At 36.3% G+C, this 22,037-nt stretch overlaps 1 protein-coding gene across 4 annotated transcripts in view; it reads left to right on the top strand.

The window, feature by feature from the left end:
* LOC149651481 (acetylcholine receptor subunit alpha-like) overlaps positions 1-22,037 on the top strand; it is a 120,676-nt gene that overhangs the window by 64,639 nt on the left and 34,000 nt on the right. For 3 of the 4 annotated variants that reach the window (XR_016371240.1, XM_089848431.1, XM_089848430.1), the window contains one exon: positions 21,047-21,298. Coding sequence is in view for 3 of the 4 variants with exons in the window: in XM_089848431.1 (XP_089704557.1) it covers positions 21,229-21,298 (70 nt within the window). In the remaining variant the exon portion in view is untranslated. Of the gene's footprint in view, positions 1-20,556; positions 20,945-21,046; positions 21,299-22,037 lie in introns of those variants that run through there. The other variant, XM_089848432.1, reaches the window with a different exon arrangement.

The following is a 22,037-nucleotide window of genomic DNA, read 5'->3' as shown; positions in this document are numbered from 1 at the left end:
GATTACAAAAAAAGTAAACCTTATTCAAATCACGCTCTCAATCGATTGGAAATGTATTGCCCATACCATGTTTCAAATTCATGAATAACTAAAAGGTTATTGGATATTTTTTGAAAGAAAATAGGCACCACCAGTTATGTCAGCTAGCCCTAAAAGTTAGGACTAACTATGATGTAAGACTGTTTTTAAAATCCGAATAATGCAACAGGACTTGTTTTAAATTTTTATTACAATTGTGTCTCGATTTATTATACGCCATATGTCATGTCATCTTCCTTCTTATTTTCATTGACCTCATGACCTTTGTTAGCTAACCCTAGTTGTTAGGCCTAACAATGATAATGTTCTAAGCCTCGGTTTCAAATTCAGAATGGATTCTTGAATTATTTAGATCATCGAAAAGGATTAAACCTAAGTTATACCAGCTAGCCCTCGATAAATTAGGCCTAACAATGAGCTATTTAACCTGCATACGACAAAAGGTTCTGCATGGCCTTAGTCTATTTTTACTTCTCCCCGAAGACAACTTGGTTTACGTCCCTATATAATGTATGTCTCTTAAGTGGTTCTGTCACTGGACACTAGTTACCAACCATCCTTGGCCAATAAAGTTTGACCCAGTTAAGCCTTGGATACCGAGTACTAAGTTAGTAAAATAGGGTTAACCTCCGTGAAAAAAATTGGTCGTAACCATCGTTCAGAAGCCGTCGGAAACCTTTGAAAAGATAGGCTTCTTCTCTCTATGTATGAAGCGACCACTATCTTGGTTGGGTTGGGTACTTGTTATTTCCGCATGAGGAACCAAAAGCAATAGATAAAGATATACGGTATATTCTTGAAAGGAAAGAAGCCTAAACATGGTCCAATTGGCTCGAGTGGTTATAGGTTGAAGGGTATTTTATTAAAAGATATACCAACCCACCATATCAAACGAGAAGACTAACAAATTTTCTACGATGTCTCTATTCAAAAGAGTTTTAATTATAAATGAAAGGGAGATGATATACGATTGCTTGTAATATTAAGCCCTTTATAGCCAATGGACAACTCATTATATGTCTTTGGATAGTTTATTTAGGAAGGTCTTTATTGCGTTTTCAAACCCATCAAACTCTGCACAATGGGAAGCCTTTTATAATTATACTCGCATGACGTGCGACCCCGACCCTAATTTGCAAAATTAGCTCTATTACGATTTCAAAAAGCAGTTGTTGTACGCGGCGTTTTATTCGTTTAATTTAAAAACATCTTCTCATATAAAGAGCTTGTTATTTAAATTTAATGAAGATATATTTTAGATTCTTACAGGGATAGATTTAATTTTAGAAGTAGGAATGGAGAATAGAGTAATGTGGGCGCGCGTCAAAGTCCCGGTCCCCTTTCCCTGGACGGGGGGGGGGGGTATGAAAGAAGAGGCGGGTCATAGCGACAGAGGTAAAAAGGAATTAAGTATTTTTCGCCGTCCCCGTCAGCATCGTCATCAAAACGTAGTTTAAGTGAGCCAATAAGATAATTTAACTTTTCATTACGTGTTGGAGGGAGGGGCTCTATACTTGGCTATGAGTCGGATTGAAGTAAATACTAACCGTTCTTCATTCCTACTTCTAAAATTAAATCTATCCCTGCCGTAACTTTGTTCTGCAAACTAGAAAGATAATTTACAATCGATAGAATGCATTTCTCGAGATTTCATAAGTTTCATCGCCTGGTAGTTCAATTCGCGAGAGAGTTTTCTTACAGAAATCTTTGTTTGTGAATCAGATATAAAAGAAAACCTACAGGAGAACCGATAAAAATAAGTTTTATCTTTAGCAACGTGTTTAGAGTACAAAATAATTTTCTATTATTGAAATTACGCCTTTTTAACAACCTTAAGCAAGCGTATTAATTGCTAAGTAAATCTATATATCTTCTTTTTGATCAAACTGAAATTAAATTTATTTTAAATTCAACACGATTACTGAACCACGAAAACGAAAAGATTACCTTCGTTTCTTTTTTTACAGAAAAACACCCCGGGTAGTTTTCAAACCAGAATAAAAAAAGTCTCCAGGGGGTTATACCTCTCTTAGGAAACGATTGAAAACGCCCCCCTCCAATTCCCAAATACACGGATAAAATCAAAGTTTGAACCCAATTCGAACCAGATAGAGAGAGAGAGCGAAAAATCCAAACCGAAAAGAAATAAAAAAAATTTGAAAGTTCTGCTAGCTGCATGGGGTTGGGATTTTTCGGGAAAAGAAGTATATCGCTGTTCAGCAAGACCTAATGAATGCGTAAATCTTTTAAGGTAACATTTGAAGTATAGGGGTACCTTTAGAGGTCAGGAATCTACTGTATTCATACGATGGACGCGAATACTTGAGCTAGGTAAGGAATATATCACAACCTCCAAAGTGAGAAGTAAATAAGAGAGACTAGGATGGTTTTGGCTAGCTGCTTGAACTAGCGAGTTGGTAGAATTTGTGTCGAAATTTTCGAAATAGGATTGGTTCTTTCAGACTTCTATGGTATTGGAGTGGATTTTACGTTCTGGATTTTCGGTTTTTCACCTTACCTTCTGTCCAATCCAAAATACATTAACTGCATTCGCGAAAAATATTTCATACCGAGTGGCCTATATATAGGGTGTGCGAGAAGAAGTAAGCTTTTATTAAATCAGAAGAATTGATTCACTTGAACTCTGGTCTTTTTTAAGAGAGCTTTCTCAACAATGCTTTTCTTAGCTACACTAGTAAACATTTCAATTTTTATAACCTTTCCCCTTTAAAAGGTTAAAGGTCACCGAGGGCTTAAAATGTCAATTATTAATTGAGAAATTCTAAGTATAACCTGATAGCTGTCGAATGCAATTAAAACTTATTTAGAAAAAGAACTGTTACTTCACAGATTTTTACCTTACCAGGGATAGATTTAATTTTAGAAGTAGGAATGGAGAACGGTTAGTATTTACTTCAGTCCGACTCATAGCCCAGTATACCCTCCAACACGTAACAAAAAGTTTAAATTATCTTATTGGCTCACTTAAACTAAGTTTTGATGACGTTGCTGACGGGGACGGCGAAAAATACGTAGTTCCTTTTTACCTCTGTCGCTATGACCCGCCTCTTTGTTCATACCCCTCCGTCCCGTGGAAGGGGGTCCGGGACTTTGACGCGCGCCCAGATTACTCTGTTCTCCATTCCTACTTCTAAAATCAAATCTATCCCTGGTTTTTCCTTTTCACACTTCCTTAAATCTTGTATCAACATAACATTTACTGAGACACATTCCTCAATCCTTCATATAATTTATCCATAGGTAGACGTATGGGTTTAATTTCTTTTCCTTTCTTTTGCATTTCATTTCATTTCCTCTCTAGCAGCCTCCAATCTTTACGCATTCTTTAAGACTTTCTAGAGATATAAAATATTCAAGGTAGTGCCATTCTCCTATATGTTAAGAAGGATAGCAGTGCTAAATCGCCCAAATACTCTGCAAAAAACTTGAGAGAGAGTAGAAAAACCTTGAAGATAAAAAAGAAAAGAAGCCTTTTCTAGGAACGAATTATTTTTCCATTTTCTTTCTTTTACGGTGGAAAAGTGTTCGGACATTCCATAACTTCAATTACTGGCGCGATTCGCATGGTTTGTTGAACGTGAAATTCGGACTTCCGGCCCCGAGAAACTGATGCAAGTACAGAAATGGATAACTTAGAAGTATATATACTTAACCATTTCTGTACCTGGCCTTGATCTTTCAACCCATATAATATTAGAGTTTAGTATAACTTTTGTTTTATCAACTTCCGGTTCAGACTCTATTTAAGACTTGTAAGTATACTGCATAGCTTGGGTCATGGAGTACAGTTTTGTAAGAAAGAACTTCTGTATATTGTTTTTCCCCTTCTTCTGTTGGGTAGGCCTATATGATGACTCGTTCGTTTTTTTAGGCTTAGCAAAGGTTCGTGTTAGTGTCATTAATCTGAAAAACGGTAGAGGTAGAATAGAAACTATATTCTAGGTAGGTTTCTTTTCTACTTGGATGTAACTTTCTTTGGTCCATGATACTTTTGCTTTCTGGCTAGATTTATTAATATTTAAGATGGAAAAAACACTGACCTGGCTTCTCTAGAAAATTGGACAGTTTTCGTTCCATTCCCCTTCGCATTTTACTTCTGAAACATTTTTCCCGGATTCTTCTAAAGACTTAATAGCTTTTTTCACAGAAGAAATTCTTTAAATCCAGCTATAGTTGCGTGGGAGTGGGACAACTTGGAATGTTCAATTATTTGACCCAATTCCTTCACGCTAAAAAATAAGTTCCAAAATCCAAGGCCAATCATCGTGTTTTAATTTAGGCCCTGACCATTTCTCTGAGTGTGATTTATAGTGAACTTTAAATGAATGAATGAAAAGATTCGTAGATTTTATCTCGTATTTTAGTCATTAGATGATGTGGGTTAGATTCTAGTCCATGATTTTAGGTCCAAGATGGAATGGACGAACCTCCAAACCCTAATGATAAAGTAACGACTCTCAATGGACTGAGTTTTAAAGTCACTGCTCAATTTTTTTAGCGTCTAACGAAAATCTGACATTTTTCTATATTATTTTTCTAACTTTTCTCATGAAAATATTATTAGCTTTCCCGTCACGACACGAAATTGAGAGTGTGTTCTACGGAAAGACATTTTTTTAATGGTCTGAACTGATTTTTAATGGATTTCATACCAAGCTTAGGTATACAGTAATGTTTTTCATCTTCTAAACTTTTAATTAAATTTTCTGATAAGTTTTAGCTCGCCGTGTTTGTTACCTGTCTATATCTACCCATCACAATTTTTTTATACCTCCAGAAATCTCTAATTAAATTTAGATTAAAATTTGATTAAATCTGGGCCTTAGTTTTTAATAAATATATTAAATTTTTATCATATAAAAAATTAATCTAGACACCTGATTAGACATGGTTTTTTTGATGGGTAAAATAGAAATAAGACGCTATGAACGAGACCAAATCCATTTTACACAGGGTTCATACAAACCTGGAAAACTCAGAGAAATCAGGGAAATTTGTGAGTTTTGAGTAAGTTTGCTCTGAAGGGGTTGCTTCAACTATAAAGAAAAACCACTCCCGTCGTTATTACTCCATGGAAAAAACTGGTAAATCTCAGGGAAATCGGTTTTCAAAAAGTTTTATGAACCCTGTTTTATATCAAATGAGCGGCTAAATATCAAAACATAATCAAAAATTAATTCAATTTATGGTAAGGGTCAGAGCCACGTATGTCCTGCATGCGCCCATAAAGTCAAAGTTTATCGAGCGGGTTGATGGTGTCGTGAACCCTGTTTTATTTCAAACGAGCGGCTAAATATCAAAACATAATCAAAAATTAAATTAAATTTATGGTACGGGTCAGAGACACGTATATCCCGCATGCGCCCATAAGGTCAAAGTTTACCGAGCGGGTTGATGGTGTCGTGTAATAGGGTCTTAGATAATCCTGGTTCTTTCGTCCGTCTTTCCATTCCTTGGAATGGTGGAGCGATGATCATTTTGCCACGGGACCATCTGCTTGAATTGCTCAATATTTTTCAGATGCACTTTCTCTCTCTCTCTCTCTCTCTCTCTCTCTCTCTCTCTCTCTCTCTCTCTCTCTCTTTCTCTCTTGAGAGAGAGAGAAAGATCCGGGCTCTTAGCTCATGGTCGATTTATCGAAAGCTAGGCGAAGCTAAGCACCCACCCACAGTCAATTTTTCTTATTTCTTTTGTGACAATAGCTGGGATAGACTAAAGGAAGTCGGGTGAAGGGGTCTCGCTTTAGATAAGTGGCCACCACTATCCCCTCCTTTTGTCTGTATGGTTATATTATTCTCGTATGGTAGGCCTTGTTTGCTTCATTATACCAACTAGAAAATTAGTCTTTAGTTTTTAATCTTAAATCCCCTGCAAGTTTTTTTTCCTATAATATCCTGGCTTTTCAATCTGCCGCGCTGCAGTTCTCGGTTTTTATTATCTTCCACTGCAATGGAGAGTTTGTCAAAGGTACGATTACCCTAGTTAATAATGCCTGTGCGTTACTATCAGATAGACAGATAAAGTTACGAATAATGCGTGTTCCGCCCAGATATTAGAGGCATACTTTAATGAATGCCTAAATTTATGGTTTTGAATTAAAAAATAATACTAATATCCAATCAAAAACTCCTCCCTAATCATAAAAGTTGTTAGAAATTAAACTTGTCAAACTGCCCAACAAAACAGTTTAGCAGATGTTTTTTTAGGTCCGAACATAGCCCGTCTCATTTTCCTACTCTTATGTGCTATCACTGGACGTATATGGTTCAGTGATCCACTCAAATAGGACTCTAGTCTCAAACTGCCATTCCTTCGGGGACTAATTGGTCACGGGTGTTGTCAAGAGCTCTCACAAAGACAAAACCCGAAAAAAGCTCGTCTCTCCTCGAATGATATTGGTCATTCTTGAGTCCCAATTATTCTGTGGGAAAGCCTTGGATGACTTGACCAGTCTATCATATTTTTTTCACCCCTAGCCACCGCGAACTCAATATATTTTCGCGATATAACGTTAATTTTCCTTTTATCCCTTACTTTTGGACATAACCTGTCATATTGTTTATTTGAAATATTTCCTCGGTTTAGGCCTTGGTTAGAATTAGGCTTAGCATTGCCGAAAGGAAGGAAATCTTGATTTATGAAATACTTGGGCTTTCAGGTGAAAAACGCGTCGATTTATATATAGCCGCTAGCTATGTAGCGGCGGAAGTGATTATTTCGTTATTTCTTAATCAATGGAGACGTCTGCCAAGGCTTAAAGGAATAGTATCACCTAAAACATACCACGATAAAACCGTTCCAAGTCACACGACTCGTTTTGGCGCCCTTTTCTGATTCGCAGAAACTCCGATTGGTTATCCTTTGCCAAACCAAAACCACGTGGACGTTTCCCCAACGGTTACTTAAGTTCTAGTTATCGTTTTCGTGGCAGCTCCTGCTCTAGACTTTTGACGTCACTTCCGGTATGATTGCCTATCACCTAAAACATACCACCATAAAACCGTTCCAAGTCACAAGCCTCGTTTTGCCGCCCTATTCTGATTCGCAAAGACTCCGATTTCTTATCCCTTTACTAAACCAAATACACGTGGACGTTTCCCCAACGGTTACTATACTAGTTACCATTTTCGTGGGCTGCTCCCGTTCTAGACTTTTGACGTCACTTCCGGTATGATTGCTAAAATCAATGCTATGTTTAAACATCAGATTTGTTGTTGCCACTTTACCTTTAACGCGATGCGTACGAACGTAATTTGCAGTCTAGTATGAGAATCTTTTCCTTAATCTTGAGGGTTTTTTCTTTCTTTTTTATCTCTCTTTTGACCTCCTGTTCTTTCTCGTAGAAAAGGTGCAGTACATTCTATAGTCTTGGAGTAAGAGATGAGCATTAGTCCAAGAAAGAGTGGTTATCAATCATACTTAAGCCTTTGTGATGAGGGTTAGGATGATTTCCCTAGATTCAGCTATAGTGTAAATCTAACCAAGATGGCTGGAGGTTGCACTGCACGGGGTCAGATAAAAAGGGGTATAACTTCTTCTTGATTTGCTGGTGATTGTATCTTTCGTGAATTATTTGTTTTAGTTTTTCTTACCCTCTTAACCCTAAAGGAGATATCTACATAAAAATTCCCAGATGTTTTTTAAAGTTCTGATATGTAGGTTCAACGTAACTAAAATAAATATTATTAAATAAGTTAAATATTTCCGGGCTGTTTAATAACCGCACTAATTGTGGGTGAAATTAACTTCACATCGATTAATTTCTCGTTCAAATTAGACATAGTAGTCTAAAGTTAGTTTTCGGAAATAATCAAAGAATAGGGTTTAAGTTAGATCCTTTCTTTTTAATCGAAAATGCATATAAAATAATGAATATGAATTTTAACAACGTGCTAAACCACTTACGATTGGGATCATTTCTTTATAACTTAGGAGTTTTTCTAAGAAAGTGCTTGTCCCATTACAACTTGGACTGATGGAGTAGGTTCATTTGGTTCATAGCAGACTGGTCATAAAACGTTAGCTTTCCTGTTGCATTATACCAAGTACAGTGCGCACCATTATCTATAATTGATATTGAAGCCCCTTATAAAGACGGCCCCCCTACTGGGGAAGAACTAAGATTGGGGTAAGAAATACCCTCTCGAATCGCGGAGGGTGGGCTATTATCTTAACGATAAAGGCGTATAATCGTTTTCTTCAACGTACGTATGTATTCTCTTGCAAGGGAGACAAGCATGGAACCTGAGGATGCGACTAGCATCAGAGACACTCCAGAAGTTCGGAAGAATAGGGTTATTTTTCTATTAGAATCGTGAAAGATATATCCTGCATGAGGATTTCGCCTTAGTATCTCTTGGAACTTAGTGTTGAGTTCTTTGTATAAGTCATGCCCTTGAGGAGGTTATAGGAATTATTATTATACTATAGAGGTGACACGGGGGATGCTTAACTTCCGTATGATCCACTGTGGATGGGTACTTAAATAAATTTGCGATGCTTGTGACATATTCTCATCAATAACCTTACGCGATATCCTAGATCCTCCATCGATACTTGACCCTATATTTTTACCATTCTAAAACTTGGGTGAACTCTTCACGCTTCATTTTAATTAATTAGTTAAAATTATGAACTTTAATTCAATTAAGATCAATTAATTAATTGTTAGACATGTACTCTCCTCTATCCATATCTTGTTGAAAAATATACCGTGTCTTGTTTTTCAAAGAAAGAGACAATGCCCAGTTTTAATTAGGGTTTACTAAAATGAGGTGAAAGCCAATTATAAAACGATTAGAGAATGAAGCTTCTAAACGCGAGCAAAATTTATAAAATGAGAGACTCGAGACTCGGTTAGGGTTAAATGGGAGTGAATTATTCCAATTTAGGAATGCATATGGAAAGTCTCTCTCTCTCTCTCTCTCTCTCTCTCTCTCTCTCTCTCTCTCTCTCTCTCTCTCTCTACACACTGACTCCTCTAGACAAAGGGAACACAAAACGGATTGAATCTCGGAGTTAAGCCTTTGCCTGCAATAATACAAGGACAATACGGAACTCGGTATATACGAAAGGGGAGTATCCATTAATTAATCTCATCCTGACTGCTATTTTGCATAAAGAGATTTGGACGGGAAATTGTATATACTTGTCAGAACACGAGAGGGAAATCTCAAAGTGAATATTACACTTTTCGCTTTGTTTTAATTGTAATTCAGAACCTAAACAATAATAACGAACAATATTTTGTTACTGATTATAATTTTAAATCGGGTTATATCTTTGAATGACTGTATCTAGTTGCTATTTTTGGTTCGATTAAGACCTTATCCGCTTCATTTTGAACCTCGAAATTATGGATTTCTCTGAAAGTTATTTTATTTATCTTTACGAAGCGTAACAGGGAAGTCAGCATTTAGGGGTAAAACTACTACAGGTTTACAGGTTTACAGGTTTAATTGTTCGCCGTACAATGGTACGCCCTTTTGAAACAGGGCGGCTCCCTACAATTGGGGGAGCGCAGCAGAAGTTAATAAGTCCAACAAAATGCGCAAATGTTTGTGGTGGCAGCGGGGGACGGAAGTCTTGAGACCTATCGGTCCAGATAATGTGGTATGGACGAGTCAGGGTGGGCGCGTCGCCAGGCTTCATTTTTGGTCCACCAGGTCGTGAGGATGGCCCGAACGGCGTCGTGGTCCCACACGGAGCCCTCCAGACCTAGGACGACTTCCAACGGGCTACTAATGTTAATCCTACGAGCGCCTGTAAAAATGTTTAACGCGCAGCACATCAATGTCCAGGGAAAAGCGATCCACCAGGGGTAATTGGAAAATAATGTATTTTTATCATTAACTTTACTCTAAGCCTAATTACCATAAAACAAATTAAAATCTATGAGACGTATACTTTAGTTTCAATCTAAAACACCAGTGACCTTTGAAATAAAATATAAAAATAAACTGGAAAAGCCTTAAAAAAATTGTTTTTAGAGATTTTTAAACGCATTTAAGAGGGAATCCATAAAAACACCAATCGTTAAGAATAACTATATGACGCTTTTTCTCGTTCTTTCTTTCTCTCCCTCATCTCTGAAAATACAATGTTCGCATAAAGGAAAGCACCCACGACTAATGTTTTTCGTTTATATGAGAAATCTTTTACTTTATTTTTTTCTCACTTGTCCTTCCAGCTTTTTCTATATATTCTTTCCACTATAGTCGCGTTCAATGAAATGTCAATGCGAAAAGGATTTATATAAGTCTATATAAGAGAATGGGTTATATACCCTTTTAGTTCTCCCTTGAAATAAATTGTTTACGACCTCTCGATTCTTTTTGTGTATGAGACCGGCAAAGTGCAATAGGCCACGCGTTTTTATATTTTCTTTTATTTTTACCAATATTTGAAAGCTTTTTAAGAACTTTAGGAAATGTTCTACAGTTCCATAGGGTGTTTTTCTATAGAAACGTAGTTAAGTTTAGATTGTTCTAAGAACATTAAGAAATATATACTCTCTTAGAGGAAATGAAATGTATATATCCATAAATTCAAGTGGCAGCCATTATTAAAGAAAGGTATAATGAGAATTACAACTAGACCTACTGTCGCTATACACCAGGGGGATGTAATTGAACCCAAACTTTATAACGTCATTGATACAAAGGAGTACATAAAATATCAACACAAATAAATAAGTACAATCGCTAACATATTTTTTAAAGGAGAAATAGAAAGTTCTACTATCCTGCTATCCGAAATAGAAGTTTATTTTCGCTGAAACAACTGGAAGATGCGGAGATGTTCTTACTCTCCTGGGAAATATCAGGGAAGGCGCGTGTCTCTTCTAGGCAATAGACAAGCTGCAGCACCCAGTCCATCAATCCATCGCACTATTCGGTTCAATAATAGAGAGGGCACCATAAGTTCATAAGATATGTTGGCCATAAGTTTGTCACTGGTTACAAACTGGAGCTTGTCATGAATTGAAAGAGGTAGGTCATAGATTCGAGGTAAAGCGACGCCTGGTGACTGGGGAGCTGTCAAAGGCATAGTACAGACTGAATAGGACCTAGATGGAAGTCCTGCAAAACTAACCGAGTGTAGACATGCAATTCTCGTTTGTCGTTCTCGAACTAGATCTCTGTAAGCCTTTAACATTACGAAGGATAGGTAGTGTCATGCTTATGGAACATATCACTTATAAACTTATGATGGTACTTCTTGAAGTCCACGCTTCATGGGGAAGCGCGTTGGAGCGTGGTAGCGTGGTGTTTTTCGGTTTCGCGTCTTTAGCTAGCGGAAAAGAGACCCTGGGACACAAAAGGGTATATAGAGTAAGGATTGGTGGAAAAGGAATGGCTACACTCTACCACGACTGGGCTTTCCTTGGGTGTTTCTCAGTCGAAGAACTAAGGATTACAGCTAGGAGCGAACCGGAAAATCTACCCGCCTGGTCTAAGCCCGTGGAAGAAGCTTAATCCGGATAACACCATATCCCCGGCCCAGTCTATAAGATTTTTCCCTCCCCCTCTTTTCTCGCTTCCGAGTAAAACATCTGACGTACAACTTTATTCCCAGGGACAAGAAGGATTCCAAAAATATCCCTCAATCTACATGTATTTTTGAGAAAATACACTGTAGCTATTATGTCTTACTGTATAACATTTCAGAAGTTAATGGCACGAAGTTTTAACTATTAACTATTTTTGAAGGGTCTTGGGATGGTATGAAAATTATTTGGGATTCAATTCTACCCAGGCCTAGCTCATACGAGAAGTAAATATACCAATTCTATGGTGAATATGGGTAGGAATTTTACATTAAGGGTGTTGAAACAACGCCATGTTTGCGCATGCTCCTAAAAGGAGATATGCTACAGCGCAGGCGCGAATAAGCGAAACTTATACCAGTTGATCAAAAGGGTAATATGATTCTGTGGCTAAATGAATACTTCATATTACGAACTTTTGACAAAACCTTAAAGAAAGATCCGTGATTATATCCTGATTTCCTGATGTCCTAATTTCTGATTATCTGGGGAGGCTTTAATTGTATTTTTGTAATTTCCTTTGAGCTTATTTCGTGATTAGGCTTGGGACGGGATCTTTGTCTATCTTTTGCGGGGAGCGGCATCACGTGACTTAGATTCAACTCCCCCTTTGTATAAACAATGGATGAGGCGATTTGTCTTCTTTAAGTAGACGCGCGGTTTGTTTCCATCCCTAACAGGAGCAAAAAAAAATCTTTTCTCTTCACTTGGCTAAGGGTTAGAGAAGAGAATCCTTGACGGACCTTTTCAACCTCGCGGAAAAACCCCTTCTTTTAGACTAAAGTACGCTTTCGAGTCCCCGTTCGCATATAATATGTAGGCCTAGTGCAAGGATTTATTTTATTTCTCCATCCACGTCATAATTACGTAAGAGGTTGGCTCACGCGCGAGCTCTCGCGAATCACGTGCTTCAATTTAAAGTTTTAAACTAGCCTAGTTTAACTAGGCTTAAATCAACTTCCGGTAGCGCGAATTTTTCTAGAAGGTAAAATTTATAAATTATTGAAAATATGAAGAGTTTGTTTTGAGGGGCCAAACGTTTTTAAATGATTAAAAAAATATTCCTTTACATATACGTACTAAGATAAATTGACACGTTTAATGGTGTCTTTAAAATTTTACTATTTAAATTAGACTTGCCGATTAATGTATTAATTAGTTGGGTTTAAGTATTTATGTTTAAACGAATTGTTATATATTAGAACGCTAGCTGCAGGAAATCAATTAAATAATTAAATATTACATTATTTATACGTCGATTCAAATAGGAATAAAATTAGTCAATTTTGTAAATGAACAGGGCCCAAATGAACTTTTTTTTATATATTTTTTTTGGTTAATGCAACCGTCACATATTCTGAGACTTGGTACTGTACATACACTTTGTAGAAAAAGCTACAAGCGTAAGTTAGGCTTAGCTCTTTTTTTCCCCTTCTTCTTTACTACGACGTGAATCGCGAAGAAAGAATGTTTCTATTGTGTATTTGGATTCCTAGTTTCGCTCTGCACGCCTTCTATATAGTCCGCTTTTCCAGCGAGGCACGTATACCCTTAGCCCCTTAGATGACATCAAAATGAAAAATCAGTCAGTCTTTTAAAGACCTTCTTCTTGGAGAAGGGTTTTTTTATAAGTTGCTAAGTGACTAGGTATCACAGAAGCCTCGAGTCTTTTGTGAAAGCATTCTGCGTATATCCTCTTTTTTATCCAAGAGAAGCAAATGTATCTTTTCTTTGTTGTATGGGATTGCTTTTGGAGTGGCTTCAAATAGTAACACACCCTTTTTCTCTCTTGAGATGCCCTAGTCAGTGCTACCTCAATCTATATGGCGTAGAGTTAATAATCTCTCTCTCACTGTCCCCTTTTTAAGCCGAAATTAGTATATATTAATCCCTTTTGTTTTCAATTGTACTGAGCATTTGTACAGAAACTACCTCATTATGTAGAGGACCGTGTAACGAGGGGTTCGACATTAACTAAGTTAAAAGCGTATGCGGGATTTCGTGATTTCGTCAGAGATTTCTTCAAAAAGTTTGAAATCTTTATGAAGATTTCATTATTTACTATATATTTGAATTCATCCGAGATTTCGTGATTTTTTGTTTGATTTTTGATTTTATCTCAAATATTTTGTGATTTTCTGTTTGTGTTCAGATTTCATCTCAAAGATTTTGAGATTTTTCTGTTGGGTTTCAGATTTTATCTCAAGGATTTTGTGATTTTCTGTCTGATTTTAGATTTTATCTCAAAGATTTCGTTATTTTCTGATTGATTTTATATTTTATCTCAAACATTTCTTGATTTTCTGTTTGATTTTAGATTTTATCTGAAGTATTTCCTGATTTTCTGTTTGATTTTAGATCTTATCTCAAAGATTTCTTGATTTCAGGAGAAACGTGTAGGATGTCGAACCCCTCGAGTTTTGCGCAAAAATGGGTTTTACATTCGTTTAGGTTGGGGATTATTGTCGATGTTAATTGGCACTACATTTAAAGGCTAAACGCATCCCCGTATTTTCTTTCTACTACTGTCTACTAATTTTGCCCAAAAGTTCTGGTTCTAATTAGAATAATTAGTAAAGTTTCCCGAGAGGAAATTGTGTTTTAATTTATTCCCAGAATCCCAGTTTTATATGTTTAATTCAACTATAACTTTCAGGAATTTTAACATTCTCACGTACAGTTTTAGAACCACCTCGAGTCTGATTGGTTAAATTAAAACACGCGTCACTTTCAATTTTATTCTCGTGACACGACTCATTTATATGTAGAGAGCTCTATAACAAAGATTTGGCGGGAATGTTTCTTCACCACGTGCGTGCGTGAGTTTTCGCGCCATTTTATGGATTTTTTTTTTTATTCCTTTCCCGCTTGGCAGTAATTTTTTTTATTAAGCTTTATTGACAAAAAAAGAATGAGGGAAGACAAATTTGAAAGAGTGAAAAATTGCTGAAAAATATTTGCCTTAAATCTTTTTTTCTTCTTTTTCTTCTCTCTCCCGGAGTTATGAAAAGCAAAGAAATTCCGAAGGGAAAGATTTTGGATTTTCTTTCAAAATTGAAGGGATTTTAACGCCATAAGAATCTTTAGATTTTTTTCCCATGGGGAAAACGAATATATTTATTTTATCCAATAGAATCGGTTGTAAGCTTGGAATGAAAGCGATTTCTTATATAGAAACTTCGTTTATATCAGAAAAGTATAACCATTCTTAGGGTGTAAAAATAATTGTGATAGTTATGTTTAAAATAAAATAAATGTATTAAATTAAAGACCCATTCGTTACTTTCATTTCCCTGTTCAGACACGAGAGCAGACGACATAAATCAAGTCTCGTATATACAGGGCTGGAAATAAGCACGGGACACTGGGCATTGTCCAATAGAATTTTAAAATGTCCCATAAATATTTTAAAAACTAAGGGGGTCACTGGACATTTTGACCAATAAATTTTCCGTATTTTTGATGGTTTGACAATGTTGATGCGACACTATCTTTGCACACTCCAGTGAACAATGTCCTATAATTTGTAACTGTCAAAGGGGCGTCACTAGACACATGTCCTATAAGAAGTTTTCCTTACTTCCGGCCCTGCGTAAATATGGTGATTTTTAAGCCGAGACTTTTGAATAATAAAATACCCGAATAATAGGATTAACGCGTGATGTTTACCCCTTGCAAGCCGCCTTTCCTTTCCTTCTAGCTTCCACAAATGCCTTTAGGGGTTAAAGTTCAATTTAATTGGTATAAATGCTGATACGAGCAATTGAAATCGTAATTATAGCCGATGGAGCGAAAATTGGAGGTGGCGGTTGCTTGGTATATTTTCCTATTGCTCTTTATTCCCGCAGTCAGTCTTGTTTAAGAAGGGGTTATAACCGTTCCCCTTGATTCTATCCAATTAGCGGCGGGACCAAGGCTTAAAGGGTGTCTACGGTGGCTAATAAAGACTCAAAGGCGGGAACGGAAAAAAATGTTTTCCGACATTTACCTAATTGGTGCGGCAGTACCTTTAACTCTTTAACATGGGGTGGAGGGAAGGAATCTCACGAGAATGGGAGTACAAAGAGATTTTTAAATGGTAAGATAGCGTGAGCGCGTGATGACCAAGGCTTAATTTAATTATTATATCAGATGCTTCTTTTTCTTTTACAATAAGTGATTTTTTGCTTGGCCTTCTTTATGAGATTTTCTCACCCATGCTATTATGTTAGTTTGATTTATAGCGCAAATGATGTTTTTTAAAATTAAATCGCGTGCCTTAATATCATTAATTTGTTATCACTTTTTCAATAACTTAAGCCTTGGTGCGTGAAAAATTGTGTTTTAAATAGAAATAATCTTTAACTTGTCGTGCCCCGTCCAGTTATGATTTATTTTAAAGATTGAAAGCTTTTAAGGAATTCAAATAATGCTAAGCTTAACGATATATTTAATTTTAATTGGAGCGAAACCTTATCTAAATACACATTATTTTCGTACACTACCATGCTTTATAATGGCTACAGGTATAAAATTTAATATTAAATTATAATTAAGTTTAATCCCCTTAAATTTGAAGATTATAAGTTTTATAGCATGCAGGAGGCGCAATCTGTTAGCTCGAATCTTTACAATTTTCCAAGGGAATTATGGATCTTTGCAGTTTTACGGTATACTCACTCAGGTTGATAATCGCCCTTAAGCCTAGCGCCTTAGGCTCCTCGTTAGCCTTGTACGTACGGTAGTATAGTTTGAATAAGGATAGGATAAGGCTCTGCTAATCATGACATGGAAATACACATAACAACACTAAGGCCACATGGCCCGGAGTTGATGCTTTCCCATGGTACAGAGTTCAGAGACACAAAAGCGGAGAGATTACTGTTTTAGACCTTGTGTTAGAGCTGTTAAGATATACGCGCAACACGCGGCCAATTTCTGTTGCCGATCTTTTACGTCCAACCGACCAGAAACTTCTGTTACCGCAGATAGCGTGCAACCTTCCTTCCTTATGGACCTTGTAGGTTTTACCAAACGATAACACTGTGGTTATTATATCGTACATTATTCCAAATACATTCTAAACTTTATAGGATAATTAAACCTTAAAATCTTCATTAAATTTTGCGAAATTTTATAAAGACGTTATTTTATTGAATAGTTAACACTTGGTCCCCTTCTATTTTAATTTTTTTATTCTTAACTATCAGGGATGGATGTAATTTTAGAAGTAGGAATGGAGAACAATCTGGGCGCGCGTCAAAGTCCCGGACCCCCTTCCTCGGAACGGAGGGGTATGAAATAAGACAGAGGTAAAAAGGAATTACGTATTTTTCGCCATCCCCGTCAGCAACGTCATCAAAACGTAGTTTAAGTGAGTCAATAAGATAATTTAAACTTTTCGTTACGTGTTGGAGGAGGGAGGGGCTCTATACTGGGTTATGAGTCTAACTGAAGTAAATACTAACCGTTCTCCATTCCTACTTCTAAAATTAAATCTATCCCTGGAATTATTAAGAAGAAAAGGAATTTTATCGTATTATTTATATATTTAAAACAACGTAAGACTTTTATGTCTTTCGAAAATAATTCTTTGAATTTTGAGGTCTGATTTAAACAGTGAGAAATGATAAATTATTAATGTATAAAACTTGTTAAGAATTCTCTCTTATTTCTAAAGAATTCTTAGTATTTTTGCGCATCCCTGGGGATAAGCCTAAACAATTTAGTGAAGTGGAGTCGTTAAGATTCGTACCATGTACCCGTCGCTCGTCGCATTGTCCCCTGACTGACCATGTCAACATTTAACAAAAGAACCAAGAACTTATAGACGTTCTGAGAACTTTCAAAGATGGATTTGATCTCAGATATTTTCGTAAAATATTTCCGGTTGTCTGATGCATTTTGTCAAACAAAGTATAAGCGTTCTCAGGTACGTAATGGGTTCTTGGAATTTTTTTAACATATTACCAACTTTATCTTTAAAGTATAGTAATTAAAACTCCCAAAAATCTCGACTAATTATTCTTAAAGTTTGAGAATATCGACCCATTTAAAAATCGAATCAATCACAAAGAAAAAAGGGGTGCAAATTTCTGCATAGTTATTAATCTATGTTAGCTATAGGTACCACCATAAAAAACCTCCAATCAGGTTTTGGGGGATCGAATTTAATCTAAAACCAAATACTCATTATTTTCTCATTTGATTCTTCCTCCTTAAGCCTATCGATTATCCATAGATCGAATTTAACAGATCCAGCTGTTAAATTGATTTCTTGGTTCTCAATCCCCTTTGCATTTTTAAAATATTTCTAAAATTAAGGAAAATAATTAAAATTGGTTTAAAAGGTTGGTTTTTAATTAAAGAAAGAGTGGTTAGGGCTTAGAAGATATAGTTGGGATGTTTATAAGTAGCTTTTCTTGGTGAGAAGGGTTTTCCTAATTTCTCCCAAGGTTGTCGTTAGAGTTGCTGTGCATGTTTATGTTCTTTTTGGTACGGAGAAAACGCAGACTTTACTACATGTTCTTTTTGCATTCCATGAGAGGTTTTATGCGTCAGACTGTTCTTTATGTTGTTAGCCATTGTGAGAGCCTTAAGACATAATCCTTTAGAAGTTAACCGTTATAGTTTTAACTTTATAAGAAATTCGCAAGTTTTTTCTGAAACGCTATAGAATTAAAATGAAGATTTTTTTCATGAAAAAATTAAAGTAAACGTGGGCTTTCTTTGATATGGCTTAAAAGCACTTTTAGGTAATTAGTAAATTCGATTGGTATCGCTTTCTTAATTGATAAAGGCTTTCAAATTTAAATACATCTTCTTTATCCCATGCAGAATTGATCGATTTTAAAATTAAATTAGGCACTCTTACGATACAAAAGCAAGAAGCGATATCTAGTTTAATAGGGAGAAGGTTTAAGATGCCTAAGTATTCGCGCGCCATAGTCTCAGCCCCCCTTTCAAAATACAAGGGGAGACGTAAAAGGAGGCCGGGCTATTTTGCCTCTCCTCAGTCGGAAAATACGTAATTTTCGTCATTCGCGTCGAGCTGACGTGAGTTTTCAAGAACCAATGAGATGCTGGTTGTAATTTAGAGGCGGGGATTAACTCCGGACCTACCTTTGGACTGGAGATAAAGCTGGAAATATGGCGAATTTATACCTTCTCCCTAATAAACTAGAGATCACTTCTGGACAAAAGCTAACGTAACAAAAATATTCCGGAATAAAGTTGTACCCTTTCTTAAGAGTTTGAAAAGGTAGGCTTCTGAAAGAATGATGGAGTCCAGCTAGCTCCCCCCCCGTCCATCTAATGAGTGGTTTGAGCGATCGCGTAGGAGTGTCCCAAAATAAGCGATTGTTGATGTCGGTATAGTGTAGGAGCCAGCCAGCCACAAGTCAAAATGAATTATGGTGGTCTCCATGTAAGCATCTTCACCTAAGTTTTAATACCCTGTTGTTTTTTTTCTTCTTACCTTTCATTGAATTTTTCCTATCAACTTATCCAGTTAAAGTCTTACGTCAGCTCGACCTCTAACTCTATTATAGGTATTGTTAAATTAAAAAGAGATATACGCGGTGAAGGTTGAAGGAGATTTGATTGAAAAAGTGCATCGTGCTCTGCGCTCTAGTTCCATCCACCCACCCTCTGTTCAATTTTCTTTTATTTTGAAAAGAAAATTTTTTAAGGGGGTAGGATACTATCGCGATTCTTGGCAAATATCAGGGATAGATTTAATTTTAGAAGTAGGAATGGAGAACGAACGGTTAGTATTTACTTCAGTCCGACTCATAGCCAAGTATAGATCCCCTCCCTCCAACACGTAACGAAAGGTTTAAATTATCTTATTGGCTCACTTAAACTATGTTTTGATGACGTTGCTGACGGGGACGGCGAAAAATACGTAATTCCTTTTTACCTCTGTCGCTATGACCCGCCTCTTCTTTCAAACCCCCTCCCCCCGTACCGAGGAAGGGGGTTCAGGACTTTGACGCGCGCCCACATTACTCTGTTCTCCATACCTACTTCTAAAATTAAATCTATCCCTGCAAATATATAATGTATTTTAAAATTCTCGTAAGAATTTTCAGATTTTCAAGATTTTCAAGATTTAACGGTAAATTAGTAATTTCAAGTGAGCTTCCCCTCGAGAGGGAGAGAAAAAAAACCCATCGAAAAAGGGTGGAGCGTATACTTTGGACACTCGTAATTTGCCCCTAATGAAGCTAGTCGGGTTATCTTTCCCAAAGGACCCTTAAATTTGAGGTCCCCCAAAATTTTTATTAGCTTTGAACCTATACCTACACTTAAACTTAGTTTGTACACATTTTACCCGCGTTGAAAATATTTTTCAATCGAGTTTCTTGTCTTTCTAAGGTTAAAAAACATTGTAACAAGATCCTAAGCTTCCGCTCTACATCCGGTTGGGTTCATTTAAAATTCTTAATTATATTTTTTTTATTTGAGTAATAATGTTACGTTGGCAAACATATTTAAACTTTAGAGCTACGTGTTTGACTTGAGAAATTATATTAAATTTTTGTACGCGACTAGTTGAATATATTAAAATTATACGATGAAACGTTAGGCCTATCAGAACGGAATTTTACTTGGATAATATTCCTTTTGAAGTTTGGGAAGGAATTTAAATATCTTAGTTAAAGTTACCAAGATAAGACAAATTTTAATGGAGTAACGAACGTAGATTAGTAAATTCAAACTAGGTTTAATTTCAAAATTTGTAATGTATTTATGGAAAAATAATAATGCTGTAGATTTTTGGTTTAACTTGGAATTTAGTCTACGATTTCATTCAAGTAGATCAGTATGTTAATCAGGATTAATTTCAAACGCTCAAATTTGTATTAAATAATGCTTAAAAATTCCCAATTTTAACCCCGATAGATCTATCATGGAAGATTAGGCTTAACTGTAAGCTTCGTACGATTTCAATATATATAATTTTTTCAATATATATCCCAGACCAGTGTGTCTAGAAACTCTAGATTTCGTTATTAGGATTGGGTTATATTGGGATTCGCGCCATCTCGACGCTAGGAATAGTGGCGCTACGGTTTTACCTCGTGCACTCTCTCTCTTTCTCTCTCGCTCTCTCTCTTTCCTCCTAGTCTAAGCTGGGTAAACGTCCACGGTAGTCCGTTTTCGGTAGTCCAAGGATCTGAGCGTCGAAGCCTGCAGCCAGCTTCGGGGTACACAATCCTTAAAACTAAACGCGACAGAAAAATAGCTAGCTATACGAAAAGCATCGAAAATAAACTAACAAATGATATTAAAACAAAATTTTGAACCCTTGATTTTTGTCTAGACTCTCTAGACAAAAGGAATTAAGTTCCAGTTAGTTTCATTTATTTCTATTGTAGTTCTTCTTTTTGGGTTATTAAAGTAGAATTATTTTAATTTTAAAAACGGTATTTTTCTCTTCCATTTTTATTTCAGATTTTTTTGGTTGTTGTGTCGCGTCTAACGTCGTCTAACAATTTGTGACGCATGTTTGATGCTATGGACCGGTTTAATATGAACTTCGTTGAGGAATAAATACACCCGGGAAACAAATTGGAAACCACCACCCGCCGCCGTGCACGATTTCAAGGAAGCGGTGACAACGATTTGTTATCGTGATGCGATGCCGTTGTTTGTCGCGTCTTCATCTCTATTATTGGTGGTTTCTCTTCGGATTACTCATCAAGGGTAAGTCTAATTGCTTCCTTAATTATTAGGGTTCATTAAAATTAAGCCACGATCTGCTTTTATTGTATAATGATCAGAATTTCTTTCCTCCCAAATATGTTTTCTTTAGTCAGTTTTTTTGTGTGTGTACCTATATTAGCACATTGAAAAACTCGAAACAATCAGACTCCTTAATTGCGAGCTTATAACCTGTCGTATTAATAACGGACTAATGAACTACTTATTATATAAGACGTAGTTTTGACACTTAGTCTGGTTAGTAACATCGGCATTTATACCATCGTCCAACGCTGACTAAGTTATACCATTGGCTGCCTTGGTTAGGGTTTCAATCCTGGAAATTTCCAGCTTTAGTTATTCGCTCATACACTGAGCCCCCGGCTTGTTTAATGATAAAATATTATATTTGTATACGTCATAAATATTTAAGAAATTAAGATATGGAAAAGTCCTCATATGACCACCTAATGTGGTACATATTCCAATCAAAATTTATGGAATTTTGATATCACAGAGTCTGTTTTTATACATCCATAAAGAATCAAACATTGTTTATTAATACGCAAGTGCAGAATTCGCTATATGCAATTTTGCAAAATTAGGTCGATCATGAGTATATATGGGTTCGCTCGGAATCTTTGTAAGCTAGCCAGGGATTTGCAAATGGACGGAAAAACCTGGAATTATGTCAGTTTTTGAAATCGTTCCTTGAAAAATACTAAATATGAGCCGGACATAA

This window comes from Phalangium opilio, unplaced genomic scaffold (genome assembly GCF_054372755.1).
Source record: "Phalangium opilio isolate 3A_F unplaced genomic scaffold, DU_Popi_V2 ptg000082l_1, whole genome shotgun sequence".
Lineage (NCBI taxonomy): Eukaryota > Metazoa > Arthropoda > Arachnida > Opiliones > Phalangiidae > Phalangium > Phalangium opilio.
The sequence above is the reverse complement of the archived record's forward strand: the minus strand, read 5'-3'. Positions and strand labels throughout refer to the sequence as shown.